This window comes from Hemiscyllium ocellatum, chromosome 7, assembly GCF_020745735.1.
Source record: "Hemiscyllium ocellatum isolate sHemOce1 chromosome 7, sHemOce1.pat.X.cur, whole genome shotgun sequence".
Taxonomy (NCBI): domain Eukaryota; kingdom Metazoa; phylum Chordata; class Chondrichthyes; order Orectolobiformes; family Hemiscylliidae; genus Hemiscyllium; species Hemiscyllium ocellatum.
In genome coordinates this window covers 77746276-77761578 of record NC_083407.1, presented here as the reverse complement: position 1 = coordinate 77761578, position 15303 = coordinate 77746276, and the positions used below count along the sequence as shown (strand labels likewise).

Sequence of the window (15303 nt, the reverse complement as noted above, 5' to 3'; positions counted from 1 at the left end):
AACACTAGGATTTTTATACCTTGATGTATTTCAAAATTATGTTTTAACAATGGCCAAAAATATCACAAGTTTGCAAAATAATTAAAAGTAAATGGTTCTTTTAAATTTACATGCTGTATGAATCTATGCTGAATGGAGTACCTGAAAGTTCCTTCTGTGAGCATGATGGAACACAGTCTGTTGGTTCACTAGCACCACTGGGAGGCCCTAAGGAGTACTGCACCTCCTGGTATTGTTCACGTTTGTACAACTCTGAAATCTAAGGATAATTATTTTCTTTCCCTGTGTGAAAAATACCTGCTTCTAGATTCATAAAGCAAAATTCCTTTCAATGTTCTAAGGTGGACTCAAACAGCAAAGATTAGCTGCTGGTCTGTCCCCAACCATAGGCAGCAGCACTATACTGCCATTTCTTGCAATAAGAGTTGAAATTTTTGCTCTGGAAAGCAATAGATGCAAATACAAATGTCCCCTGTCTAACATGCTGCTGCACATTAATGATTTATTAGATCGCATCAGCTAATAAAAATGATTTTCAAATATAACAACAATAATTTGCATTTATATAAGTGCCTTTCATGTGTCAAGGTGCTTCACTAGTGGAACATTAAACATAATCTGATGCTGAGTCACATCAGGAAATGCTGGAACTAGTGACTGAAAGCTTAGTCAAAGGAGGTATGTTTAAAGAAACTGCTTGAAAAAAAAGACAAAGCAAATGGAGGAGAAAATTCCTGAGCTTAGTCCCTTGGGAGCTGTAGGCATGGAACTTGAACGGATTTGAAAAGGAAGATAAAACTTTAAAACTGAGGCACTGTCAGACCAATAGCCATTGGAGATCAAAGACGGGTGATGGTGAACAGAATTTGATGTCAGTTAGAATAGAGTTTTGAATGAGCTAAAATAATAGAAGATAAAAGATGGAGGCCAGCAGAAGAATTGATAACATGCATAAGAATTAAAGTTAAGACCCTGATTACCATTACATTTTTAAATATCATACTTTGAGATAGACAAAATGCACCGTCTGGTTAGCCTTTCAGGCTCAAAGTTGTTGTAAGCTTCGCTGAAATTAAAATGACTGTACAATCGTATTAACTTTGTTTAACATACGCAAGTTGATAGTATAGAAATTGAGAGTGCTGATTACTAAGTTAAGATTTCAGATTGAAATAACAAGAACATGGTTGTTAATTTTCTTTCTTTAATTTCTAGTGCACAGAAAGGAAATTGCAGAATGACCATCTTATTTATCACAGAATTCTCTCCAATTGTAGGCTTCTTACAATACAATTATCTTAATGTCATTTCCTCGTTTACCTTACCTCTTTAAATCATCCATTTCAATTTTGGCCTTTTTAAGCTTAACTTTTAATATTAAGGTAAGATTACATCACGTTGAACGAGATGCACTTACATCTCTCGGTGAGATTTTCCAGATATTATATAGACCAAGCCACCATTTAAATAAACTAAGGGCTTTCACCACAGAAAGAAACTATGTTTCCACATAATGAAATCATTCTGTTAGTGCACACAGGCTTTAGTATTACAATTCTAGTGTGTGGAAACAGGCCCTTCGGCCCAACAAATCCACACCGATCCTATGAAGACTATCTCACCCACACCCATTCCCCTACATTTAAACCTGACTAACGCACCTAAACCAATATCCCTGAACACTATGGGCAATTTTAGAACACCTAATCTGCACATCTTTGGATTGTGGGAGGAAACCGGAGCACCCGAAAGAAACCCACAAAGAGACAGGGAGAATGTGCACACTCCACGCAGACAGTCACCTGAGGCTGGAATCAAACCCAGGTCACTGGCGCTGTGAGGCAGTGGTGCTAACCACTGTGCCACTTTAGTTTCCTTAAACACTTCCAGCGTTTGTAAGTAACTTGCTTTACAATGATGTTAGATGAACATAGCAGGTCCTGGCCACACAGTTTGAACCCCCGACATGTTTGTAGGAAACCAAGGAGAAGAACACTGGGATAGAGGGGAAGATTGTGACCAGGAACGGTAGTGAGGACCTGGTGTATTGGTGAAAGATCATTGTTGATGCAGAACACCAGGAGTATCAATGGGAAAGTGTTTTCTTGGATCCCAATGCTGTATTTAGAAAAGCTAGCTCCCCCTTTTACCGGCAACTAGCTTTGCTCTCAAGAAGGCATTTTAAGCATTTTAGAAGTGTTCAACTGACTAAAATCATTCTCTGCTCAAAGCAGCAATCTGATGAAGTCTGCAAAATGACAAAGATGAAAATGGAGTTCACAGAGTATTATTTAGCTCAATGATCAGAGGCTTTCAGACCTTGAGAGGTCTAAAGTCAGGGAGGCTAAATAAATTTTGCACTGAGCAACATTTCCTGATTTGTCGTTGATTTAACTGAAATAGATATTCTCTCAGTTTATTCTGGGCTCTCCTTAAACTTCAAGGTATTATTCAATTGAAAACATCAAAATTTATTCCCTAAAGATTTATTAATTAAATATTAATTCCATGACAGAAATATCTTCCTTGAAAATAAACAGCCAACTTTAATAGAAAGTTTAGAAGAAAAACCAGAATTACAAGTTTTGTCTTCACATAAATAATTCTGACCGATACATTTGCCAGAAAGAATTTATTGAAGTAAACTTTATACATAAAGATATGCAGCAGCTCAATTTACTAATAATGATGAGGCAAGGCATCATTTTGTTGAACAAAAACACTGTGCTGCAACAACCCATACCGCATAATTCCTGTAAAAGGAATATCCACCAGGAATCACTGACTCCACTGGAATACATAGCATTAGGTGTACAGATAGTTCTTCTATAAAGCGATGGCTGCATTCTTGTGTAGCCCTGCATTATAGAAATATCGCGCTTTAGAAACAGCGCTTAAACTGTTGGCGATGTAATTGCATTAAAACCAACACTTGTTTTAAAAGTACGCACCCTAGAAATAATGTGCCCAAATTATAAATCGGGTTATAGCAAACTTGCATTAGCAAAATGTGTGTTATAAGCAGAATGACCTGCAACTCCCCTCCATTACACAATGGGTGCTCATGCCACCAGATTGCATCTTGGGCATCTTCCTGAAGGGGGCCGTCAAAATATGGCGAAACAAGAAGTTTCTTACACCAGGAAACTTAGGGCACATTTTGCAAATAACTAGCAATGTCAAATCATGAAGACATTCTTCTTTAAAGGTATAATCTTACTTTTGAATGTTTTCGATTACTTTTTGTTCAAATATAAATATTAATTCCAGGATGGAAAATAATCACACAGCAGTTCAAGTTCTAACATCATAACTTTCCCAAGGTGCAGTTCCAATAAACTGGAATTCTAGCTATTTTTAATGTTAAAATTTCATACCCCACTCAATCATCAGTCCTGTTCTGCTCTACCACATAGCCCCTTATGCCTGTTATGTTGTGTCATTGTTTCTAGTTCCGCATGCTGAATTCTGCCCCTTGGTTTGGGAAGGAAGAGCACAAGCTTACTCTTCACTTGACAATATTGTTGAACGGCTTTTAAAGAAAACTTTAGAAATATGATTTATTATTTTAGTAATGTTTTATTTTGCGAAGCATTAAAGCCGTGAATTTGCTTAAAAACTGCGGATAAAAATAAGTTTCTAATTTTAGATTGCATTACAGTTGTGGAATACAGTAATATTCTCTGCTACATATATAACTATATTGGAAGAACATAAAAATCCCAGAACCTGAATGAGCAATTCATATCTCTGGATAATTTTTGCTATAGTCAAAGCATAAACTTTATTTCTAATCAATTTATTCAAAAATTAATGCAAACCATTCAAAACAAAATTATACAATCAAAAATGCTATTAAGTGCTTATAGTGACACCTTGTGGCAGTACATAAAATAAACAGTAAAATCTTTATGACTGCCCTTTTAGAATGGACAGTTCATAATTGTGTTCCAGTTCTCAATTTCATCTAATGCCTAGATAAATCAAAATATGCAAAAGTCAGTCTGCTGTGTTACTAGGTATAAATGTAATGATCCAGCTTCCACAAACTTTAATAAAATGTATACTTGAATGATTTGTACACCAGCAGCAAGTGACTAAACCATACATATAATTTTTGATTCAATTTAGAATCTCCTTACCTACAGTCTAGGCAGGTGTAACTGGAGTCAAATAGAAATTCATGTTTACAGAAAATACTCCAAATGGTGTCATAGTTTTTGGTTTGGTCAAGAGAGAAGCATTTAGATGGCACTGTACCACTTCAGGCCTGAACAGGACACCGAAGAAGGTTAAAAACCACACAACACCAGGTTATAGTCCAACAGGTTTAATTGGAAGCACACTAGCTTTCGGAGCGACGCTCCTTCATCAGGTGGTTGTCATGATCAAAGAAGAACGTATTGTAGAAAAACTAAGACACTGAAACTGCAGAGAGTGCACTTCTTGCTGCCTGCATCAAAATCGGTGCAGATCGAACAAAGACAGAAGAAGGAAAAGAGTGCAACTCAATTCAAAATCTTACCTTCGAAGCACACAGTCTGTTTGCATTAGCTCTGCTGTCACCCATGCCGAAGCTAACTTAACACAGATCATTGTGCCACATTCACATGCAACACATTAATAGTGCTACATGTATTTATTAGGAAGGTAGTGTATTAATAAATTCAAACATACTTAATACGGCGCAGTTAATAAACATGCTATTTTGTTCATAGAAAACCGAGAGTTTCTGTGCAATGAAGCATATTGACAAACTGCCAGCTTTTAATGCACATATCATGTCTACCTTAAGGATCATTTCTACCTTCAAGCATTGCCAAATGCATGAATACTGGTTATTCTAAACTATAATACAGACATGCTTTAAAACAATTCATTACATTTTGCGATGTTCAAAAGTCAGAGACTGTTTGTTGGAGCAAGGTTTTGCCTTTAGCAATGTTCAAGACAAATAAGGAGTGATGATTTCACACAGGCTTTTTTTTGTATTTTCACTCTCGGAGAATGAAAATAGTAAAAAATGACTGAGGTCTGAACACAGGGAAGGCTTCTTAACATAGAAAACATTTTTATAGTCTTTATGTTGTATTGTAATAAATCATATTTCTAAATAGCCCTTTGAAAGTCATTTAACAAGCTTCTCAAGCGAATATAAGCTTATGATTTTCCCCAAACAAATTAAGTTGTACAGCTGTGTTTTTATGATCATTTAAAGTGCTGTTTAACAAAAAAGATTACCAGCCTCTTAGGTTATTTTTAGTGAGAGAAGGAGTGGTTTGGTATTCACTGTGCTTTAGGACAGGTCTTAATCCTTTAGTTTTGATTGTTTGTATAGATTAGATTAGATTAGATTAGATCACTTACAGTGTGGAAACAGGCCCTTCGGCCCAACAAGTCCACACCGACCCACCAAAGTGCAACCCACCCAGATCTATTCCCCTATATTTACCTCTACACCTAACATTACGGGCAATTTAGCATGGCCAATTCACTAACCTGCACATTTTTGGACTGGAGGAAACCAGAGCACCCAGAGGAATCCCACGCAGACACGGGGAGAATGTGCAAACTCCACACAGTCAGTCGCCTGAGGTGGAAATTGAACCTGGGTCTCTGACGCTGTGAGGCAACAGTGCCACCGCATAATTTCAGCCATTTTATTTTTAAGTAAGGTACACTTAGAAATGTCTTTTACCTTGAAAGAGTTTTAAAATAACTCTTCAGAGGCTGGCATCTCATCACCAATCACACTTTATTTACAAACGCAGAGCCTTTGATAAAGGCACTGCTTCTCACAGGGTCAGGTATTCAGGGACTCAATATCACTGACATTGATCCGAATGTTTTAGTCAGGCATCCCTGATTGAACTAGATTAACAGCCCCAATCAGGGAACTGAGAGTTCTAGCTGGCTGACCTCATGACAATAATTAAAAGTTTATATTTTGTTGGATAGGAAATTATCTTTTCTTGGTGGTCAATGCCCTATCTCAGCATCTGCACAGCTGTCCATATGTACAGAAACTGATGCTCATTGTTCAAATTCTCTCATATGTGAAGCAGTTGTTTGGTTGGTCTTTAATTAGTTTTCTAAAGTTATGTTACTGAAATATTGGAGCCAATTTTAAAAAATGATGGTCACCACTGCCAACCATGATGTATGTTTGTCTTCAGCAGAGTATTTTACCTGATGCAGCAATACTTATGCTATCTTCTGTAACACAAAAAAACTGCACATAAATATTGTCATATTTATTACAGCTAATTTATACATATAAACCTTATTTTCACAGGCACCTGAGTGTCTAGGTTAGGTATTAAGTTATAGGCTTAAATTAGAACAAGATGCTTTTAGCAATGTATCACACGTCAAGTGATTCTGGAATATGATGAAGTATGAGTTTTTTAATATAATCTTAGATCACATTTAGTAGTGATAGTATCGTGGGCATGTCTCTTAATGATATACTGACATACCAACTGAGGCAGGACAACAGACAATGCCGCACATATTTTTCAAGTAAGAGAGAGCACTGACAGCATATGATCCTAGTGTACTTCCATATGTCAGCTCATGTAACATGTACTGTAAAGAGGAGGTTCTTGTTGAGACAGATATCTCAGTAACTGATCTCAGTAACTGTCAAATATTGGTCTGTGATTTGAGAAATCATACATGGCACTAATCCCTCTGACCTGATGCAATGCAAGAAATCCCACATACACTGGACACAGTGCAAGCTGAGTGTGTGTGTGTGTGTGTGTGTGTGTGTGCGCGCGCGCGCACGCGTGTGCAACCGTTTCTGTTTTTGGGTTAATTAGCATCAGGAGTTTTGCAGTATTACGGCAATAAATGTTTGTGCTACTTAAAGAGATAAAATGATAGGATTAAGATCTTGAAACAATACTGCTAACGCAACTGCAACCAACTGTTTTGCAGCAAATATTTTTCAGATACCCAAATTTTAACTCTAGCACAACAATCAATAATCCCCTGTGAACAAAATAATCTATTCATACATAATTGCTGTGCACAAAATGTTCCCACTCTGTGAAAAATTATCTGAACTGGTTTTCTAATTGACTCAACTAAATGTTGATCATGAATTTGCAAGGAATTGTGCAATCAGAATGGTGCATCAGTGCTGGTTAAGTGCCCTCTAAATCCCAGAAACTTACGGTAATAATAAGTACAAGAGTTACTTCTGACACTCCTTGTTTCCCTATTTTAACCAGGAAATTATTCCATATAGGTCATCAGTGAAATAAAATTTGATGTAGAATTTCCTGAATGAAAGCCACTGAGATTACAACAAACATTAGATCATTTTCAGAATGGTGCTGGTGAATTAAAAAGCAGGAATCATAACAGGAACACACTTAATGCAACATTTTGTTATAGCATCTATGTGAATATCAATCTTTCAATACATTTGCGCATACATGCAAAAATGTATTATATATAACGAAGCCCTGGATTGCGAAATACTATCATTAAAAAGAAATCAGAGTAACCTTTGATTACGTGTAAAATGGGACACTTGTTTTCTGCATTAGTTCCAAAATTAACTTTATAATGTCACTCAGAGGAAGTGTACAGCCAATGGTTTCTTAATATCAATATCTCTCAACTATGATTTATCTTCATCTGTATTAATAGCTCTTAGTTGTGACTAAAACAGCAATAAATTGTTAAAATTCTCATCAAAAACAATAAATTAATTTTTAAACTATCAATGGACTGCATAGCTTCTAATTTGGGTCCTTCTTGTTGACAGCAAATTCAAATTACTTATGCATGAAGTCGTGGGCTAAATTCATCACAGAAAGTGATGTGGTTTCTTGGGTCAAACACCACTGGCAGTATATGATCCTAGTGCATTCCCATATGTTTGCTAATATAACATGCACTGCAAAATCAGGTTCTTGTTGAGACAGATATCTTGAAGTTTATTAACAATGTTAATTACATACATTGATATAATATCACAGAACTCAACACAGTCTGGGCTCTCTGATTACTGATGTTAAGGATGGATAGTGGGAGTGGCGGGGGGGGGGGGAAGGTGGTGTGGGTGGGTTTGCTCAGTTAGCTGGACGATTGGTTTGCAATGCAGACTGATACCATTGGCATAGGTTCAATTTCTGCACTAGCTATGATTACCATGAAGGAGTGTCCATCCCTAACTCATCTCCCTGCCTGAGGCACAGTCAACTTCAGGTTAAACCACCATGATTCATCTCTCTCTCTCTCTCTCTCTCTCTCTCTCCAATGGGAAAGCAGCCTTATGGTAAGACCAACCACAGTCTGGTAAGACTATGGTGACCTTGCCTTTTCAAAGATAGATCGGGGAAGACAGGCAATATCCTCTGCAACTATAACAAATGGCTCATTTCACAATACACTGACTGAGGAGCAGTGCAAATATAATGCTGCTCTTTCCAGGCTATTGTGGAGCCAATGAGAGGGGCACTGAAGATGAGATTCCATCACTCCAATCGATTTGCTAGATCTTATGATTTGAAACTCTCCATGAAGTTCACACATAGTCAATATCTGGTAAAATTCAGCCCATAGAAATGTAAATGTGAAGTAAACTATTTGGAAAAAGTCCTCTGACTCAGCTTGGGAAACATTCAATACATTTTCAGGTGTCAGTTCTGCCTCAGATTTGCATTCTCAACTCTAATTCAGAGGTTCAGTGCTCAATCCCTGTCCAGATTTGTAACAGCTCAGTTTAGGTTGATACTTCAGCACACCGTCAGCTTTGCCATTGTTTGGATGTGAAATCGAGGCCTCACCTGCCTGCTTAAGTGAATATAGAAAGTTCAAAGGCCAACAATTTATTCCTCAAACAACTTCGATGGTCTGTTCAATGACAGCGCTGCTTTTTTTTTGAGACCTGACTGGGTGTAAACTGACAGCTGAATTACCCACTTAGCAACAGTACTTACACTGCAAAATGATTCAACTGGCAGAAAAACACTTTGCCACCTCCCGAGGACGCTACACAAATCCAACTGTGATTTTGCTTCGCTCAGAAGTCTTCGGTTGAATTTTACTCATTCCCTCACAATATATTTTTTAGAACTCTGTGTCAACTCTTTTAGTAGAACTTTCAGTACCGTCGCCTTCAGAGGATGAAAAACTAATACATCAGAAAAAAATTTCCCGCCCGAACAGAAAGATACCAGTAAATTGGAGGTTCATTTTGGCAAGAAATAGTAATCCTGTAAAATGAGCAGCAGGTAGGGCCAATCCAGGGCTCAAATACATAGCTCATTAGAAAAAAACAAAACCAAGTTATCTAATAAGCACTATTACTTAGTTCCAATCCATAAAGACGTGCCAATATATACGGCTTCCTTTATTACTTTTGCTAGGCGAAAGGTAAGATTCAATACAAAATCCTGAATCGTGCTGGTCCAATTTGCATACAATCACAAATGAAAACAACTGGAACCTTGTTGTGTTGCTAGGAAATATTCATTAAACAAATGCAATCATCATCAACTAGCTGAATGAATAACTGTCAGCATCCAAGATGATGCTGCCACAGCTCTTAATGCTATGCTGTCAGATTGAGAGAATAGCAACAAAGACTGGAAACTGGGAAGCCATCTGCTTCATTGAAATCATTACAAACTATTTTCAAAACATGGCAACATTTTCTACGTATAAATTATAAATCAGTTCATAGCAAACATTTTGTTTTGTACATGATCAAAAGCAGGATTCAAATTCAAAAGCATTTTAATGAAATATCTTTGCATCATACAAGGTGTTGAGTTTATCAAATGAATCCTTTTAAGCTGGCATTTGCATTTGGTTATGAAATTGATTCATCTATTTAAAAGGAGTTTTACATTATTAAACAAGATAGTGCAAAAGCATTCAAATTAATTGCCAGAACAGGTCAAATATTCCACAACAGAACCTGCAAGCATAAGCCTCAAGTTAAATATGGGTTGTTAATATTTTTTTAAAAAGATCTTTCCTTATTTAGCAGTCAAAACATATCAATAGCAAAATATTAAATATAAATCTACTGTATATACTTGAGTAATAGTATATAATTTTTGGCCAAATAAGCTGGAATTTTCCATGTATGATTAGATTAGATTACTTACAGTGTGGAAACAGGCCCTTCGGCCCAACAAGTCCACACCGACCCACCGAAGCGCAACCCACCCATACCCCTACATTTACCCCTGACCTAACACTACGGGCAATTTAGCATGGCCAATTCACCTGACCCACACATCTTTGGACTATGGGACCAGCTTTCCAGTCTGCCAGTTGTTCCACTTTGCTCCCAGTCTTCCAGTCCACTGCCTGCTGTGTGATGCTTCGGGTTTTCAGAATTACCATAATTCATTGTTGTTTTTCTTCACTCGTTTAGACATCAGTTGGGCTTCTGCTAATGATACGGTATGAATTTTGATGGGCATGAATTTCAGCCCCTCAAAAATAGTATTCATGTAATAGTCGACCCTATAAATTTAACCTTGAAAAATAGTCAAAAAAATTTGACTATTACTCAAGTATATACATTATTCATTATCCTAATGACTTACATGTTAACAATGATACAGAAAAAGAGGGTTGTATTATAAGAAAAACATTCTTTGACTACAGAACTAGAAAAGATTCAAAAGATTTGAGATTTACTTAATTCACTAGACTAATGATCTCTATTGGAATGAATGTCTTTATTCTTTAATACAATTTATATTAACAAATATCAAACACTTAAATGGCAGAATAAAAAGGGATAACAAACCAAATGTTTTTGTACTTACTGGTGATGATGGACCTTGAGTGACCCTGACATTAATTTCCATCTCTTGAACTTTCTTTTTCAACTCAATATTCTCAGTTTCCAATTCCTGAATCTGTAAAATAACCTTGTTTTGAAACTGTACAACTATGGTTTCAAACGTATTGCAACTTATATCATGTTGGTGTTCAAAAAAGCAGATTTCAGAACTAAAATCATCTGATTTTAGCAAGAATAAGAAAAACTTGCATTGGAGGAGACCTAATATGCATGAGGGACTAGGATAAATCATGACAACCAGGATAAATTAAAATGTTGCAACTTTGTTACAGGAATGTGAAGGATGTAGATTACAACAGCAAGCTCTGCTGTGCTGAGTTTGAAGGAAAATAATCTTTGTTTTTATTGGAAGTTCATGATTGATAATTGATTTATGTGTGATTTTATAAACTGCTTGTATCCAAGTAAACTGCTGCTTCATCCTTTCTCCTTTGATTTTCCCCATGTTACATGGGATCACCTCAATGCTGGTTGACCACCTTGAGGTGAAACATATTTTTTATTTGGTCGATTTCTGTTTTGTAGCCAGTGTTACTCATTTACAGGGCATGAAAACTGGCAATGATTCCCATGTTGGTTTGGCTGCATCAGTGGTTGCATTCTGAACTGTTGCTCCAAAACTTACTAAAATCCAACAGACACTAACTTTAGTGTTGAGACGTAATTCGGAATCTTTAATTATGACAAAAAAACTAGACTAATCCTCCAGTGATTGCTACAGAATTGAGGCAAGAGGTAAACTGGGGTAATATCCCAAGTACACATAGCAATTTTTGATTTACAAACTATCACTGAAAATTTGAAATTAGTTTTTCAGGTCATGAAATGCAAGAGAACAACAACAGTCTACACAATGTTTGTATAAATGCACAGTGCAAATATTTCAATGCACTTCACAAGAACATTATACAACAAAGCCATGTTAAAAAATATTCAGTCAGATGACCAAATGCTTTGCAAAAAAAAAGGTTTTAACAAGTCTCAAAGAGGACAAGTGAAATAGAGAAGTAGAGAGATTCTAAAGCTTGGGACCTAGGCAACTGAAAACAGGGCGACATCATGGTGTCACTAGTCAAAATGGCAGAATCAAAGGGAGCTTAGACATCCACAAGTGCTTCAGGGTTTGGAGGAGATCAAGCAGACAAGGAGAGGTGAAACAATAGAGGGAAGTTGAAAAGGAGGAGGAGAATTTTAACATCAAGATATGGAATGATTGGGAGCTGATTTAGGGCAGTGAGCACAGGGATGATAGGTGAACAGGACTTGGGTGTGAGTGAATGCAAGGGAGCAGAGGTTTAGATGATGTCAAGTTTATGGAAGGTAGAATGAGAGATACAATCAAAATGCATTGGCAAAGTCAAGTCTAGAGATAACAAAGGCATGACTTATGGTTTCAGCAACAGAACAACTGAGACAGGATATGCATGAACAACATAATGGAGATGGTTTTAATGATTGTACAAATATGATGCTGAGAGCTTGCCCTTAATCAAATGTGACGTAAGGAGCGAAAACAGACCAACTTAATTTCAGACTGATGTTAAGAAAAGGGATTGAGTTGTTGACTACGGAGCGGAATTTTGAGTAGGGACTTAAAAATATTGGCTTTCGGTTCCCCCAATAGTTAACTGGAAGACGTTTTGCTCATTCAGTGCAGATAGGCAATTTGATTATTTAGGAACAGTCCAGGAATGGAGACAGACACTGAGTTACCATTGGGTATGTGGGAAAATTGACCCTGCTTATGGATGCTTTATCTGTGGGGCAGCATGTAGTGAGAAATCTGTGGAGGTTCAGGGTAGATCCTTGAGGGATACCAGATATAACAGAGCATGAGCAGCAAAAGATGCCATTGCAAGGGCTTCGCTGGTGACAATTCAATAAAAATGGAAACCAGTGAGAGTGATCCCATGCAGCTGGATACCAGTGGAGATGAAGGAAGATAATGTGATCAACTAGGTCAAAGACTGCAGACAGAGAAGGGTGAGGAGGGAAAGTTTATATTTTTCACTGTCATATGGGATATCACTTCAGAGTGTGATAAGAGCTCTTCTAGCGTCATGGCAGAGTAGAAACCTGATTAGATAGATTCAGACGTGGAGAAAACGTAAACTTCTGCCAACCAGGCCTTAGCTGCCAGCTTTGCAGCAGGTCGAGATAGGGATTCTGAATCTGTTCATCAAACTCTCTCTGTTCATTAGCCAGTTAGTAGCTCACAAAGAAAGGACAAAAGCATTATGGCTTGGTAATCAAGGTTGCACTAGATGAACACATCTTCAGTAATCTAGTTCCAGAGAGAAATTTCAACAAGTATTTACCACTAACTATCCTCCCACAACTGATAAATCTGTACTCCTCCAAGTTGAACATCTCTTTGAATAAAATTAAGGGTAACAAGGACTTGGAAGGTATCTTAAATACGTTATTTCCAATATCCATTACAAATAGAGGTTCAGTAACACGAGTACTGATTGACGTGACTGAATTCTGAAGGAGCTAGCTGATAGTCAAAGCTGATGAAAGTTGGTGAATGAACCAAAGAGAAAAAAATTACTTCACCTCATCCTCAACAATTGACTTGTTGCAGACACAACTGGATTTAGTAGTATTGGCAACAGCGATTACTCCACAGTCCTTCTTATTGAGGATGCCATCTATTGTGTATCTCTACACATTTAGCATGATGGTCTTTCCCTCTGTCTGGATATACCATCATACTAAATGCATAGAGATGCAGATCAAATTTTGTTGATCAAAGTGGATCAGTCTTGAAACAATATGGGTATCAGCTGCAACAAGACTATATTCAACCGCATGCAACCTTATGGTCCAGCACATCTCTCACTCATATAAATGACCGACTCCCACAGCTACCTAGACTACACCTCCTCCTACCCTGCCCCCTGTAAAAACGCCATCCCATACTCCCAATTCCTTCGTCTCCGCCGCATCTGCTCCCAGGAGGACCAGTTCCAATACCGTACAACCCAGATGACCTCCTCCTTCAAAGACTGCAATATCCCCCCAGACGTGATCGACGATGCCCTCCACCGCATCTCCTCCACTTCCCGCTCCTCCGCCCTTGAACCCCACACCTCCAATTGCCACCAGGACAGAACCCCACTGGTCCTCACCTACCACCCCACCAAACTCCATATACATCGTATCATCCGTCGTCATTTCTGCCACCTCCAAATGGACCCCACTACCAGAGATATATTTCCCTCCCCTCCCCTATCAGCGTTCCGAAAAGACCACTCCCTCCGTGACTCCCTCGTCAGGTCCACACCCCCCACCAACCCAACCTCCATTCCTGGCACCTTCCCCTGCAACCGCAAGAAATGCAAAACTTACACCCACACCTCCCCCCTCACTTCCCTCCAGGGCCCCAAGGGATCCTTCCATATCCACCACAAATTCACCTGCACCTCCACACAAATCATTTACTGCATCCGCTGCACCTGATGTGGCCTCCTCTATATTGGGGAGACAGGCCGCCTACTTGCGGAACATTTCAGAGAACACCTCTGGGACACCCGGACCAACCAACCCAACCACCCTGTGGCTCAACACTTCAACTCCCCCTCCCATTCCACCAAGGACATGCAGGTCCTTGGACTCCTCCATTGCCAGACCATAGCAACACGAGGCTGGAGGAAGAGCGCCTCAACTTCCGCCTAGGAACCTTCCAACCACAAGGGATGAACTCAGATTTCTCCAGTTTCCTCATTTCCCCTCCCCCCACCTTGTCTCAGTCTAATCCCTCAAACTCAGCATTGCCTTCCTTACCTGACCTCTTCCTGACCTCTCCTCCCCCACCCCCACTCCAGCCTATCAGCCTCACCTTGACCTCCTTCCACCTATCGCATTTCCCACGCCCCTCCCCCAAGTCCCTTCTCCCTAACTTTTATCTTAGTCTGCTGGACACACTTTCCTCATTCTGGAAGAAACATCGATTCTCCTGTTCCTTGGATGCTGCCTGACCTGCTGCACTTTTCCAGCCAACACATTTTCAGCTCTGATCTCCAGCATCTGCAGTCCTCACTTTCTCCACATAAATGTTAAGCCAGGCAACCAGAGCTGGTTCAATGAGGAATGCAGGGGACTCTGGCAAAATTAAAACATCATCAGGTATGCTTAAAAGTGGTGTTAACCTAGTGAAGACACAGCACAACACTATGGACTGGATGTGAGGAAAATACACATGTAATTATCAGTCAGACAATTATTTTGCCACCTTCCCATTTGCTCCAGAGCTAAACCCCGTCATAGAAGATGGGCAGGCGCAACATGGCTGTGGAGTCACCATATGTAAGTAAATAATCAAGTGTGAATTGAGCTTGGTAAAAGTTCAATTGACCCTGATATTGAGCCGCCCACACTGTAAAATGATGAGCCTAGCTGGTCAGGTAAGAGTAGGATTCACAACTTCTTAAGCATTTAAAATGGAAGGCGGGAGG

General features: G+C 38.7%; 1 protein-coding gene across 5 annotated transcripts in view; it reads right to left on the bottom strand.

Annotated features, from left to right (window-relative positions):
- gulp1b (GULP PTB domain containing engulfment adaptor 1b) overlaps positions 1-15303 on the bottom strand; it is a 386308-nt gene that overhangs the window by 45369 nt on the left and 325636 nt on the right. For all 5 annotated transcript variants that reach the window (XM_060827353.1, XM_060827355.1, XM_060827354.1 and 2 more), the window contains one exon: positions 10806-10898. In XM_060827353.1, coding sequence (XP_060683336.1) covers positions 10806-10898 — 93 coding nt within the window. The remainder of the gene's footprint in view (positions 1-10805; positions 10899-15303) is intronic.